A 16,324-nucleotide genomic window follows, 5' to 3' on the forward strand; every position below is an offset into this window, starting at 1 on the left:
CAACGTTCAGCAAGCAAACAGCATGTCCGCTATAAAACAAGAAGTGCTTTGTGTTTGCAAATCCTATTGATTACAAGGTAAGAGTGTGCATTATGATCCAAATTTAGAAGTCTCTAAACAACCCATCTAAACAATCCTGACTGTAGAGATCAGGAAGGACCCTGAGCACAGTACTGTTACTAAAGATATTTTTCTAGTAGCTTTTGAAGAACATGACACTAGAATTTACTTTTCAATTGTTAAAACAGAATAAAGAAATCATATTGGCATTAGACAGCTGTGCTTCCAGGTCTTGTGATTTTTGTGCTACAGCATCCTTATCCCTTGTATTACCTGCCAGCTTGTTCTAACAGAGTCTCTTGTTCATGATTCTAGGAAGTCATGATTTGAACAGATCATATGTCCATCATGTTGATTTTGTAGAATTTCTTCCTGGACAATTAAACTCCTTTAAAATCATATTGAAGCTTAGACCATATCTACTCCTGCTCATGACCAAGCATAGCCACAGAAACCTTCATAGAGGCATCTGCATCTGTGGATAAGAGAGCTGTGCTTCCTGTATTCTCAAGCCCTTGCCTACTGAGATTCAATCTGAGCTGGCAGTCTCCCACAATCTATCCATGCTTGCTATCCAGTCATTATCAGAAGTTGTAGATAAAAGTTACCTCTACTATTCTGAGATTAACAGTATCATATCAGTGTTCTGCTTCCTTGGTGTGTTACATTTATGAAACATTTGTGTAAGCCCATTCAGTTACTGTCAGTCATATGCCCATGTTTTTTTGAAGAGATATGTTTGCACACATGAAAGGACTGATTGTGTTTGGGATCTTCTGATGAAAAATAGATAAGGTGGGCTACCCCAGCTGCCCTGCTTTTCATACATCTGAACAGAGGTGAGAAATGAAGTAATGCACAGCTTTTCCCCATGCAATAGTCTTGCTGCTGCTACTCAGCTCCCTGTAAATGGGGCAGAAAAATCTTAGGTTCATGTCTCTCCCACTAGCACAAAGCTCAGAAATCATGTGCTGCTCCTCTCTGACCCAATCCTCACTCAGCAGAACTGAGTTTGCAGCCATTACCAGCATCTAGTAAATCGGGTATTCTGGGTCAGGAATCTTTCAGAAACAGGCTATTTTAGTATTAAAAAAAAAAAAAAAAAATCTAAAAGTTCTTGTTGAAAGCTTAACCTATGTTAGAATCCTCCAAAACCCTACAACCTAATTACTCCTTCGCACAACATTCACAAAGATGCTGCTATTACGTCTTATAAAAACATGATATTAATCAATTTGTACTTTCTGTTATTTTCTTAGGTACATGTTTATATTTAATTCATGAAAGTAAAGATCTGGCTATTATTTACCACGTGTTTTCATCCATGACAACAATCACAGAAACGCTGAAATGTAAAAATCTGCATGTATATTTGACTAATAGCCAGACCACTGGAAAGAGCTGGAAACGAAGTCGTGCTGAAACCAAAATATTGAAGTCCCACTTACTCTAACTGCTTTTATGTGGAAAATCTTTGATATTCTTCTGAAAATTGATGTAAGTAGATAGCTCACAGAAATTATTAACTCCTAGATGCAACAAGCCACTACTTAGGTTAATTGATATCATGCTATATGAAAAAATTCAGTCAATGAAAAAATGAATATAATTTTAAAAGTGGATGTAAAAAGTATTTTATACATCTGATATATGTTTGACTTAAAAAGTCAGTTTATGATGACAGAATGCATAGACTATCACTAAAATTAAAACGTATGTTATTACATTTCATCATAAATTTCAAGAAAAAAAAATCATTCATATTAATGGTATCCAATACTGTATTAAAACCCAAAACAAACCACCATACTATTTTTATATATAAAACTCTGAATACAAAGTCCAGACTTTTTTTTAACTACTCAGTTACTAAGAGACCAAAAGCAGTCACCTGTTTTTCTCTATTTCCATTATATGCTTATTTAAGCCTCACAAAAGTGGTACAACAGAATTATGCTCGTTTTAAACTTGTAGTCATGAGAGCAAATGTAACAAATAAAACCCCAGAAATACATACATACATACATAAATACATAGATAAGGCAAGAAATCTCTTTGGCTTAGTCTGCAGGCAACTTTTCAAATCTGGTATGTAAGAAATATATATCCCTACATTCTGGGATCTTTACACCAGAAACTGAGCTGTAAAATCAAAGCTGTATTACTTATTCATGCCGCAAGTATCCTAAATGAAAAAAGACTGAGCAAGAAGAAACCAACCAAGAGGAGTCTGTGTTTTTCTCAAATATCTGACTCACAATCCTCTTGGTCCCTGCACTGAAATAACAGAGGCTCAGTCAGTTTGTATACAATTCTTTAAAGCTATGATTTAGAGGGATCTATAGCCAGAGAAAGTAGCTTTGAGAGCTAATCACTAAGGCAGGAAAAAACTAGACTCCCCGGAAGCAGAGGTTTAATTCTGGCAGGCTCACCTCAGCCTTTCATCTTTCAGAGACAGATTAAATTCTGTGTAGCTTAGCATATAGGGGTCCTCCACAGGAGTTTTGAAAGATGAAGTCCTATCTCCTCTAAGTCTTGTTAAATATAACATTTTTTTCTCTGTCCTTTCCCCCCCACTTTTTAGAAATAAGTCTTAGCAACTTGAAATTCTTTTTTTCTAAAGATATTTCCCTTTTCCAGGCAGCTCCCTACATTCAGGTCTTGAAATTCTGGAATTTTTATTTCTTTGATTCTCTCTTTTGGTGTAAGGGATAGACACTCACCTGTAGAATTGTTCCAGCAGAAATGAGGGCCCCGAAGAATACAGGCATTTCTTCTTCCCAGTTCAAGATTTCCTCTTTTAATTTCTTTCAATTGCCAAAAGCTAATCAGACTCACTGAAATCACTGAAATAAAACTATCCTTAAAAAGAGGAATTAAACTCAGAAAATATCCCACTAATTACTGACCCTCCAACAAATTCCTATGTGTACTGAGAAATGGTCTAAGCAAATTAATGACAGTGGCTACTACAGAACTTACATTTTTAGAGCTAAAACAGTTGATACATATTACAAGTAGTAATGATTGGACATGTACTCACTAGGGATCTAATTTGAGCATTTAATGACATCTAATGCATTACACAACCCTATATATTTCCGGTAGCTACTTAACACAGTTTGTCCCAAAGGGCCTTTTCAGCAATTATAGATAACCCAAAACTTGCTAATAGAACTCCTGTTAACGCAAAACATGTTGACTAGAGGGAAAAGGGATGTATGTATTGATATTCCTTAGGTTTCAGAGTTTTTCCAAATTATAAATAAGAGTATAATAAAAGAATGGATTTGTCAGTACTTAAATGTTTCTTAATTCTGTGTTTTAGGCATATAATTCAAATAGTCCTAAAAAGACAGATGCATAAAGATAATGAATAATAATAATTACTAAACCTTGGCTGCTATTTAGAGGAAAGGGAATCACTAGGAATGCAAGCAGTGTGAAAAAAGCAAAAATGAAGCTCATTAAAGAGGCACTGGCTTAGGCAAAAAAAATATCAGAAACTTGAGTACACATCCTCTCTTGCAAGCTGTGTTGCCTCCAGGTCTGTCACATAGCAGTTACATAGGAAATGGTCAACAACTACACACAAGACTTTGAGACCCTGATCCTCAGACCTTGCAGACTTCACAGAGCAGTGGAAAAATCTACAAGGAAAATGCCAAAAATTGAGCACAAACTCAAACTGAAGCAAATCTTGAAAATGCTTGGGCAGACTGTCATTTATAAACAGAAGTAGAGGGCCTTTGGGTGACCAAGTCTGAGTCGCTGTCACCATGCCACAGAAAGCTCTGCTCTCGGTTGTACAGATTCCTATCCATCTTTCCCAACTACTGCAATACCTTGTCTTGGGCATCCCTTGGGCCACAGTGTGATGATGCAAACTTTTTGTGCTGCTGCTGAAAGCACTTTTCATTTCACCTTAAGATAAGCATCAAAGCAACAACAACAATTATTTTAATTAATTACATGAATCTTTTAATTAATTAATTTTGAGAAAAGTTTGAAATTGAAGAATCATGGTGGATCATTCATTTTACACCTCAGATACAACCATTAATAAGCCCCATTCCTTAGTGTCAGCCCATCAACATAATCAACACATTAATAAAAAATAACATGAGGGATGGAGTGTCTTCCACAAAAAAAGCAGAGGCACACTATTAATTTCTTCTTTTCTGTTAATCACTTGGTAAGTTTTCCGAACTCACCAGCAAAGTAATGGCAGGTTGCAGTGAACGGGAGGGATTCTAACTCTTTTCTCATGCACACTGTATTACTGCATCTGCAAGCCTAAGTTAGGACCTGCTTAATTTGTCCTGAACCCATAAACTTCAGTCAAAGTCACCTATTCAAAATCCTCACTGAACAGACAGGGATTTTAAAACACTTTGAACATTGAGGAATCTTTTTCTTGTCACATGCAAAGAACTGTATTAAGTAAGATTTAAATCAATACAAGCGCTGATGCTGAGGGTCATTATACCTTAGGCAATCAGTCCTTGGCACCTTAATTTGCTCTGCAACAGTATTCCAATAAAATATAGACTTTTTTCAGAAGATACACACTGGCATGAAAGCACAAGTTTGTAACTGAGCTAGCACCAGGCAAATCAGCAGTGACCATCTTGCTAGAGCTGACTGTGAACCCTTCTAGCCTTCATGCACAAGTGATACACTGTGCCTTGAGAACCGAGAAGGGTTCAACAGAAAAGTGTTGAAAAATCCCAGGGAAAAAGGACAAATGTGGTTTCTTTGTTTGGACCATTTTCTTTCCTCCTACATTCCCTGCTTCAAAGCAACACTAATTACTAACTGCAGCTGGACTGATACCTCCACTATGATATCTTTTATTATTTGTATTTTGACAGCTGCCACCAACATGTCAGACACAATCCCTCAGAAAACTCATAGGCTAAATAAGAAAACAAGAAAGAGATGGGTAACATTTGTATAAATGGAGTATGGTTTATGTTACATATGTGTGTAGCATAACACATTTTTATCCACTCAAGTAAATTAAATCCTGAGGTATACCTGACTTTAGTACTGCAACTTTCATTTTTAATTCCTCACCACAGTGTTCAAAACAGTAACAAAGAAAGAGTATGATTTCGAGGGGCTATTTCAAGACAGTGCTATAGCATCATGAGACAATATGAAAGGCACACATTTGAGTTGAGACTGTTGACAGCGATGTAAGCAGACAACCAGACCAGGCAAGGTGTTATCATATGTACAGAAGGTTGAAAATATTTTGTAACCAAACTTTTGTAAATTTTGGAATTAAAAGATTTTCTTTTCCACATTAACTGTCCATTTGAAAGCTGATTTTAGTTATAAACTACAGATTCATGGGACTTGCAACTATGTTTACTCTGATTCGTATTCTGAATAAAACACACATCAACCTAGTGCATTGCTATCATTCAGAGCATGGCTGGGTGGCAGCTGTGTGCGTAAGCACACAAATAAAGAACAAACCCTCATTTTAGTCTTGCAGTTCCTTGTTAAAGGAAACACCAATTACCTCACAGCTTTAGCTATGCAACTCTGACAAATACATATAGACATTTCAGCAAAATCCTAAGATTATATCACTATGATAATGACTAAAAGTTTTTCTTGAAGTCCTTGTGTGTGAGGGGTTACAAGGAGAACATGACCTCGGGTACTGTGAGTCTGGAGAGGAGCTGGCAACGTGACTGGGACACAGCTGCAGCCAGAGCTGAGGAAGTGGATGGAGGGACTGTTGCCTTGCCATCTCACCTCTCCATGTTTGCTATCAATCTGAGTTTCTCGAAGTGCTTGTTCACTTGTTACAATCAAGCAGTCAGCCCTGAAGAATAAGATCTGAAATACCTTAGCTAGCTGAGTTTTAGCTGGCGATACAAGCATACCTTTGCATATAGAGCAAGATGGACTTCCAAAGCACAACACTTTCAGATTTTAAATGAGTAACAGCCTTTTTATTCACCCTACCACAAACCATCTCAGCCAGAAAGCTAAACAAAATATGTGGTGATATATGCATACACATTTATTAAAATAATAAAATTATTTTTTATTAAAGTTGGTGGAAATGGATAGGAAACAAGAAAGGAAAAAAAAAGAAGAATCATAGTGTAACTTACTTGCATAATGAAAACTGTTTTTGAATAAATTTCATAGAGTCATAGAATAATTAGGATTGTAAGAGACCTTTAAAGGTCATCTCGTCCCCTTGCAATCAACAGGGGCATCTTCAACTAGATCAAGTTGCTCAGAGCCCCATCCAGCCTGACCCTGAATGTTTTGAGGGAGAGAGCATCTCTCTGGACAACCTGTTCCAGTGTTTCACCACTAATTTCATCGTAAAAAATATCATTTTTAAATCTAGTCTGAATCTCCCCTCTTCTAGTTTAAAACCACTGCCCCTTGTCCTATGGCTACAAGTCCTACTAAAAAGTCTTTCCCCATCTTTCTTATAAAGCCCCTTTGAGTACTAAAAATCCACAATAAGGCCTCCCTGGAGGCTTCTCTTCTCCAGGCTGAACAAGCCCAACTCTCTTAGCCTTTCCTTGTAAGACAGTTGCTCTATCCTTCTGGTCATTTTTGTGTCCTTCCTCTAGGCCTGCTTAAACAGATCCACATCTTTCCTGTACGGAGGACTCCAGAGCTGGATGCTGTACTCCAGCTGGGATCTCACCAAAGGAGAGAAGAGGAATCACCTCTCTTGACCTGCTGGCCATGCTTCTTTAGATACAGCCCAAGATATGATTGGCTGTCTGTCCTGTGAGCATATGTTGCTGGCTCATGTCCAGCTTTTCATCCACCAGTACCCCAAATTTGGAGGAAGTTAAAACAACACAGAAAAACTCAGATCAATTCCTACTTGCCACAGTATAGTAAATTTGGGGTTTCCTTACAGAGTTCATTACCATTATTATTTAACTACATGGTGACTGTTTATAGTAGGAACAAAAGCTAGTTTTAAAACACAGACATCTAATAGTGCAGGGGAAAAAAAATCTTATAAAGCAAAAAGGAAAAATAAATGTTTCCTAAGGATATAAAATGAAAGTGTAAACTTATTGCAAATCTTAGAAAACATAATGAAGAAGTAATTTCTTTAGACTTTTGTGACTAAGAATTCTTACTTTTTTCATAAAACTTTTGGGTTCTGAGTCAACAGACAATGTGTCTAAGCTTTGATATTTTGTACTACCTTTTCCCCCTCAAGGTTTACTGAGTCAAACATGAAACTCTCAGGTCAACAAAGTTTTATTCAATCCAGCACTAGTTTTAATTACTATTGTCATTTGCTTGAATTACTATAGCTAATTTGTTTTAAGTACTATTGCTTTTTTAAAAAAACCAAGCATTTTATAAATTAGGGGAAAATTTTTGTATGACTTCTTTTTGTATTTCAAGATTGTTAATATTTAGCTGTGAAGATTTGTTTTCCCATATAAAAGTATTTTTTCAATCACTTGAAATTAATTTATATGAAACACAAAGCTTGTTTTAGGCCTTAAACGGGTACTAATCTGAAGTCAGTGGCTGGTTTAAAGCTGACTCTAAAGTGGGAATAAATACTGTATATGGGACTGGTCTGCTTCTATCATACAATCTGTTTCAGCTTGTGTAAGCTTATACATGTTTAGACAATTTCTACAGGAGCCCATATTGCAAAGCTGTCAATATTAGAGGAGCTCAGCACTACAGATTTACTGCCTTCCATGATAACCTGATTTAGTTCAGCCTGTGTGGTCTCTTGTCATGAGGTGAAAAAGGAAGGTGGAATAAATCACTTTTACAATTAGATAGTTCACTGAGGTTTTCCAATATTTTCCTAGTCACCCTCTCCTGGAAGTCATATTATCTTCACATGACTTGAAGGAAAACATCCTATTAGGCTCACATATGAAACTGAATTGGCATAAATTTACAGCAAGAAAGGAAACCATATGAATACCAGCAAATCACACACATGCACAAATATGTATGACCTTAAATCTGCAGATACACAAAACACACACACATGCATATGTATGTAGAGCACCTCCTCTTTTCCTCCAAGTTACATTTATAAACTAGGGAGGCTAACAGATTCTCTTGCTTGTGTTGCAGTCCTGTCCAACAGTTGCCCCTCGAGCACCCTGGAAGAAGAAAGCTGCATCATTTGGATGAGCAGATTCTAAAGTATTCCCAGCAGAAGAAAGCCTCACACTCAATGATTCTGATACAAAACTTCAGGCTGGTTGACAGTCTCAGTTCCAGTATAAGTTTGATTAAGTTGAACATGCATGACACAGAGATGGTAATCTTCTGTCATACACTTACTTACGCTCAGAGGGTTAGTCACCAGAAATAAAACAGTGAGAAATGAAGTAAGGTGGGGTAATACAACTATAGTGACCTATGGAACAGAAGGACGTGGAACACTAAATGCGAAAGAATAACTTCTGTTATAATGACAATATTTTTAATTATATATATCCAATGAAAAATAAACTATTAGAGAGAGAGTCAAATACTTCCAATTAATGGAAGTAATGTTCACACTTAAATGAAGTATTTTTCCCTTGAGGGTTTTACTGTACTATTTTATTTAGCTTAATGTAATTTAAATTACAAACAGAATGGTTTTGTAAGCCCCTAGAGAAATGTATTTTATTTATAATGTATTTCCTTTGAAGTGGTTATGAAAATCATGCTCTTCCTGAAGTCAGTATTTCACATACCACCTACTGCTGCAAACTAGTCAGTCCTCACAAGTTAAACATGATCAGTCTGATGAAGTGCGTGACAAGAAAACACAAGGGTTTTTTTGAAATGCCAGAGGAAACATAAATTTCTAATTTGAAAAACTAATCTAGTCTTCCCTCTGAAAAAAAGGTATTGAAAAATCTTTGGGGATACTTTTTCAGATGGAATGGAACTTGGTCATAATCACTCCACTTGAGTTTTTAACTCATGTAATGAAAGAATTGTTTACAAAATACCCTAGAGGGAGTTTCAGCTGACAGCAATTATATTTTTCGTACTTAAATTTAAATATGTAAATATTTCCATCGTTCATTTGAATCACAAATCCTTAAAAAATTTAATTCTAGTATAAAAAGCACACTTACTTTCAGGATGCAAATTACAAATGACCAGTTTGTGTCACTTTTTCTCGTCCAAGTAATTGAAATAATCTAGTTATAAATAAATAGCAACTATGAATGAATAAATTGAAGCCAGTCTATATGCTCCTCTCACAATCAATAGGTACTGCATAGACTCAGTCAAATAACTACAGCCAAAGAGGAAATTGTCTCTAGCAAATTAATTTTGGCTATTAATCACCTTTTAAAGCATAATAGTACCCTATCCTCATGGATGAGCCATTAACTCAACATGACAGGCACAGATATACAACGGTCTAAGCTGTGATGCTTCTCCTGAAATAATGTCAAGCCAAATTACTTCAAAGGGACTAGGCAAGTAAGCACTGTAAGCTTTGGCTGATTGTGCAACTGCTTAGAGCATGAGCTCATGACAGCCCTCGTCACAAACTACATATGCTTTGAATTGGTTATTCTTTTTTTTCAAAGCTACTCTTCTGCTACTCTTGCTGCTAAACAAAATTATGCTGCTTCTCTTGACTAATGTATATAAGCTATTACTAAAATCTATGAGGAAATAAAAATACAAGTTCTCATTAGCATCAGATAAAGACCTCAGATTATTTTCAAGGGACAATCTTTAGGAACAATATTTTGTGTCATTACTCTGTAAAACAAACATCAGTGGAGTTAAACTTCTTATGGAGTTGCCAGATTTTATCAATACCACAGTTTCAGGTAGATATTTAAACGCAGAAAAGTATTTTTAATCACATTTATGACTATATGAAACGAATATGAATTAATTTTAACACATTAATACCTTCTGAGGTTTGTCTGATTCTAAGAATAGACATTTCCTCTGGCTCTTCTTAGATCAGACTTTATCTAGTTCACACTTGAAAATTACACCAATTGTGTTAGAATTCACACTTTAGAAAGCTGACCTGTACCACAATCTTTACAGACATCTATACTTTGCTAAAAGTCACTAAAGCACAAGCAATACTTGTGTTAAATGCATGTCATAGTGACCCTTGTATTTGAGGCAAGAATTCAAGATTCTGACAGCGTAAACAGCCTAGTTAATGTACCTTTGCTAAGCAAAACGATGCTGCTCTTCTTGACCAATGTAACATATGAAGATGCACTGACAAATTCTGCTTACTGTGCTCTACATTTCTGGGTAGTAAAGCACATTATTTTATTATATTTTGGTACATATAATCCCTTAAGAGGTGGCATGACAAGTACCGTAAATCTAAAGCAATCCATTGCATTTATTTGCATGAATTGCTTTGTTGTTTTAAACTCAGTATTTGTGGCTTTTCTGAAAATGGATTACATGGTTTGGTGCTTTAACCCTTTATTTTTGCTCACTGTTTTTCCACTGTCACATCAGAGTCTAAGTGATAAATAATATATGTTTATACACACAGAGTGAGCTGTGGACTGTAACAAAATTTGCAGAAATTAATTCTATGAATTCAGATATTTTCTTTGTTACTTTCTGTCCTGGGTTCAGCAGTAGCAGTCATTTTTTCTCCTTCTTAGTAGCTGTTGCAGCACTGTGTTTTTGACTTTCGGCCTGGGAACAGAGCTGATAACACCGATGTTTACCCTGACCAAGGACTTTGTGAGTCTCATGCTCTGCCAGGGAGGAGGAGAAGCCGGGAGGAAGCAGGGACAGGACACCTGACCCAAACTATCCAAAGAGGTATTCCATACCACAGCACGTCATGCCTGGAGATGTAACTGAGGGTTACCCGGAAGGGCACTCTCTGCTCGGTTGGTCTCGTTTTGGCGGGTGGTATCGTATTCTCTTCCCTTGTAATTTCCCTTACCATTATTATTATTGGTGGTAGCAGCAGTGATTTGTGTTATACCTTAGTTACTGGACAGTTTTTATCTCAACCCGTGGGAGTTAACATTCCTTCGATTCTCCTCCCCATCCCTCCAGAGGGGGGGGGTGGGGAGGAGTAGAAACTGCATTGCTGACTTGCCGACAGGGCTTAAACCACAACACTTTCCTTTTAGACTAAAACTGAGTAAAGTTTAATTCCAGTTCCTTTGAGGTACTCTGAATTTTGACACCGACTGAAAAATTTCCTGCCATGAAGTAGTTGTGCCAATGATACCAACAGAAAAGACTCCTCAGACTCTATATCCTCTCCAGCATAATAAATGTCTTTTGGGATTGTTTTGCTGGCTATCAGCTACAACTGGGAGAGATTTTGGATACTCACAACAGGGAACATGAATGTTCTCTCCAATCTAGAGCTAGCAACCCACTTACGAATTGTGACTATTTAAATTCAACTACAAAACAATAAAGTGTTTTGAGTAGTTTATTCATAGAAAATCTGCCATCTGAAACAGAAAAAAGAAAAAAAAATAATCAAAGCCAACAACAACAAAAACCCCAACACAAACCAAGACAAAAATAAAAGGCCAACATAAACCTTTCACTTCACACAAAACAACTTGAATAAAGTGTCTAGATAAAGTTGGAATACGGTCAACATAACATGAAAGGCAAAATCAACTGTAACTGAATATGGCCAGCTGTGTAACAGTGTGCAAGATACCATGTCCTAATTTCAGGAGATGAAAGCAGGGGTAAGCATCATTTCAGGATTCATCTGAGATGCCTATTGTTAGCATTGAAGATATAAAAATTAAGGTTGGACCAGATGATCCTTGGGGTCCCTTCCAACCTGGTATTCTATGATTCAGCCAGTATGCTATCAAAATGCTTTCCTGAGGTGACTTGGTTAGAAGCTTTCTCCAGACAGAACCAAACAGCTGAACTATCAAGGCACTCTAGCAAATCACCATAAACTGTCAGTGCCACAGTCCTTAAAGCAAAATGTGGAGAGCTGTTTTCTGTGTAAGGAGAGCGTGCCAGCAAGTGTAAACACAGTCCATCTAAGCCACTGCCACATATCCATGTTTACAGTTCATTTCCACAAAATTAGAAATGCAAACCAAGGTGGCGAAATGTGTAAGGAACATAAAAGAAACACCAACTATAATCTAGGCATAAACACTACAGCCTACCAATCCATGCAAATTATTTTAAATGCCAGTGCAACTGAGACATAAACCTGCAAAACATACAGGGGAGAAAGCAGTCAAGTGATAATGAATACTGGCAATTTAATCAGAACAATTTTGTTCTTTGCCTGGGTTTACTCTCGCAGAGGGAAATAGCTCATTAAAACTAAACCCAACTAGAATATAAAAAACAGAAGGAAAAACACACTTCTCAAAGTACTGAATTTAAACTGTTGGATTCCCTCCTCTACTAGAGCAAGACTGAATTATTCTGCAGGGAAATCCTACAGGTGGAATATCGGCTACATTTTACATTTTGTCTGAAACTCACAGAAAACTAAAAGGTTTATGCAGAAGCTCAGGATGATCAACAGAAATAACCTGAAGGAATCTTTCCCCTGATTACCAACACCAGGATACTGGTCTACTCTTCTTAAGTCAAACACAGAGGTTCACTCATGTAAACCTGTTCAGCCTAGCTCTTACCCTTGCTAGCTCTTATTCTGCTACTTATGCAGCTCTAATAACAAGAAGCTCAAGGTTTGCCAGATGCAACTGCTTGAGAATTTATTCAGCTTCTCTGCTGGGTTTTGTGCCTAAACTGAAATTTGCACCATTGCAGCTCTATTAAGGCCTACGGGAATGACAGGCATCACAGCACCCACAACAACTTAAAACAGATGTGGCAAGAAGACCAAACACATTGTGACATATGACGATCTACAGTTGTGTGTCTGTTGATGAAAAAACACACTGCAAAGTTGGAAGACCTTAAATGATTTTGTAGTCCATAAATTTCAAAATACCAGACTTCATAAAGTGAGCACTGGTGGCAGTAATCAGCTGTTTCCAGGTACATTGAGTACTTATAAAGATATAATGTGAATATATATGTTTCTTTGAATTTTACCTACATGCTCCAGTGAGGAACATCAAAGCAGCTAGTTGGATCAGGCACTGTGCAGTTCTGTGAACTCCTCTTTTGGAAACAAAACTGGTAGTGTGTCAGCATGTAGGCTGTGAACAAAACAGAAGACAGAAGAAGAATTATTAAAAGAGATTACATATACATGGGGGAGGCACAGATATATAAGCCAGAAGTCCTCTCTGGTACCAAAAGAAGACATAAATCTATTAATAATTTCATTGCTGAATAATAATAATTTTTTCTCATTTAAACCTTAGAGTCCTAGCTGAAAATAGAACAACTCACACGTGCATGTATCGCACAGGTCGAGAGCAATGGTAATAAGATAGTACTGACAAGCCTGTGGGCTGCTTATAGCTACCCTCAAAGGGCTATGTATCATCACAGTATTTTCAGCTGATTTTTTAAACCCAGAGACCAAATTGGAGTGAAGGTAACAGTTTCTCCAAGACAGCACAAATAAGTCTGCACTCAGAACAGAAGCTTGGCTGGATTATGCTTGTAAATTGGTACCTCCAGGCACAGAGAGAGGTGAGATGCTCAGCCTGTCTGGACCCCAGAAGCAGTTCGACACAGGCACGGAACTAAGAACGAGGCTCTCCTTTTCTCCCCCAATTATGCAGTCTCTCAAGCTATCCAATTTAGAAGGCTGGTATGGGATATTTTTATTTAAAAAAATGTAAAACCCTAGAAAACTAACTCCTCTAATGTTTTCCATATATTATATTTACAGCTCCATTTAATATAGTGTTGCTTTTAAAAGTTGACACAACTGCAGATGAAGCAAAAATATCAACAGTTGAAACCTAAACAACAAACTCTGCTCTGCAAAAGTTGTAAATTCCTGAAGTCAGAAGTATAGAAGGATCAGCCACTGATTACCACGTTCCATTTCATCATATATAATTAGTGCCAACTGGAACCATGTGCCATTATTATGCCACTTACAGCATGCCACTGCAGCCTAAGGCTTCAAGACCCTTTTGAATAACTTAAACACAGAAGACTGATTCTGAATCAACAGATGCTCAACATGTGCAAGGCCCTACACCTGGGTCGGAGCAATCCCAGGCACAGCTATAGGTTGGGCAGAGAAGAGATTCAGAGCAGCCGTGCAGAGAAGGACTTGGGGGTGTTGATCAATGAAAAAATGAACATGAGCCGGCAGTGTGCACTAGCAGCCCAGAAAGCCAACCGTATCCTGGGCTGCATCAAGAGGAGCTTGACCAGCAGGTCGAAGGAGGTGATCCTGCCCCTCTACTCTGCTCTCGTGAGACCTCACTTGGAGTATTGTGTGCAGTTCTGGTGTCCTCAGCATAAAAAGGACATGGAACTGTTGGAACAAGTCCAGAGGAGGGCCACGAGGATGATCAGGGGAGTGGAGTGACTCCCGTATGGAGACAGGCTGAGAAAGGCGGGTCTGTTCAGCCTCGAGAAGAGAAGGCTGCGTGGAGACCTCATAGCAGCCTTCCAGTATCTGAAGGGGGCCTACAAGGATGCTGGGGAGGGACTATTCATCAGGGACTGTAGTGACAGGACAAGGGGTAACGGGTTCAAACTTAAACGGGAAGTTTAGATTGGATATAAGGAAGAAATTCTTTACTGAGAGGGTGGTGAGGCACTGGAATGGGTTGCCCAGGGAGGTTGTGAATGCTCCATCCTTGGCGGTGTTCAAGGCCAGGTTGGATGAGGCCTTGGGTGGCATGGTTTAGTGTGGGGTGTCCCTGCCCATGGCAGGGGGGCTGGAACTAGATGATCTCAAGGTCCTTTCCAACCCTAACTATTCTATGATTCTATGTTTGCTCAGTATCCCAGATTTACCAAGGGATTTCACTCCCAGGTGTTATAAAAAGGAGGCAGCATACCAGAGACAGAACACACTGGCAATGCTGGATGAAAAAGGAAACAAAATCCCCAACCAAACCCAACAGCAACAAGGCTGAGTTTAATAACAATCAAGACTGAAACTATATTCCAATCCATTTTCAGAATGGAAGAAAATACACATTTACTAGCCATGTACACTTCTGCACACCAACACAGCACTTCTAACACAGCTCTGATATGCCATTTATCTCATTAATCAAGAAGTGCAACGTGACAGTGGAATCTGAACACTGCAGCAATGCAGAAGTGAATCCATACTTCAGTAATTCACTCAGTATTAAAACTGAATGTACCAATTATTGTTTAAGTGAGGTTTAAGTGGAACTCTTACATACCATCACCCACGAAACAACAACGAAGACTACACCTAAAAGCACTAAAAACCACTTAAAAAATAACTTGTTCAATTACTTTTTAATAGAGAAAGTATAAAGAATGAAAATAATCTTTTTAGTCAGTTGAGTCTTCTTTTAGTTGAGGAATTATAGTTTCCCACAATTAAAACTGGAATTTTAATAATGCTTAATAATTTCCCTCTCATTAAGTTATTATGTTTTTAGTCAGCAATAAACTAATTCATTATTAAATTACCTTTTCAAGCTATTCTCACTGAAGAAATTTCTTCCCAGTAATTTTCTACTATATTTTAATTTTATGCCATTACTGTCAAGAATCCAGTTTAACTCCCCTAACTAGGCAGGTTGTGACTCAGAGCTTTGGAATTCATTGCCCTGATTTACGATAAACTCCTCAAATAAGCTTGCGCTATTTGCATATTCAGCTACAAAACTAATAAACGCTATTCTTTACGAAAAGCGACCAAAACCATCTAATGATTCAGCTTGCGCAAGCATAAAGGTCCACACCAAAGTTTTATCTCCTCACATCTTTCCACCTTGGTTCAATTTGACTCTTTTAGGGAATGGAGAAAAACCATTACTTGACACAAAGCATTTGGAGGTAGATGCCTACAGTTAATGTGAGGATGGACCTGTAATACCCATCACAAAATGCAGTTGCTAACCTTTAAATATCCAGGATAAAATCAGGGAAGACAAAACTTGACTGACTTGTCTTTTACACCTGGAAACAATAGTTTGAACCATTATTCTGTGCTGATACAGCATATTAGTTCCCCTTTATTCTTCCTGGGAGACTTGTCCAAAAAAACCCTCAGAAAACAACCAACCCCCAAAACCCCACCCAGTGACGTGCATTAATTCTGGACCTACTTAAGCCAACATCAGCTACATCTGACTGCTACATTTGTGCTAGAAAATTTAATTTGCAAGGTGCT

The 16,324-nt window shown here is 37.7% G+C and overlaps 1 protein-coding gene across 2 annotated transcripts in view; it reads right to left on the minus strand.

The window, feature by feature from the left end:
- The window catches only part of CHRM3 (cholinergic receptor muscarinic 3), a gene marked incomplete at both ends in the record, with an annotated part of 131,216 nt that extends 117,992 nt beyond the window's left edge, over positions 1-13,224 (minus strand). Inside the window, one exon of one of the 2 annotated variants that reach the window (XM_080615616.1) lies at positions 13,127-13,224. In XM_080615616.1, the coding sequence (XP_080471742.1) occupies positions 13,127-13,224 (98 nt within the window). Of the gene's footprint in view, positions 1-13,122 lie in introns of both variants that reach the window. The other variant, XM_080615617.1, reaches the window with a different exon arrangement.
- Positions 13,225-16,324: the final 3,100 nt, after the last annotated feature.

This window comes from Psittacula echo (genome assembly GCF_963264785.1).
Source record: "Psittacula echo genome assembly, chromosome: 4".
Lineage (NCBI taxonomy): Eukaryota > Metazoa > Chordata > Aves > Psittaciformes > Psittacidae > Psittacula > Psittacula echo.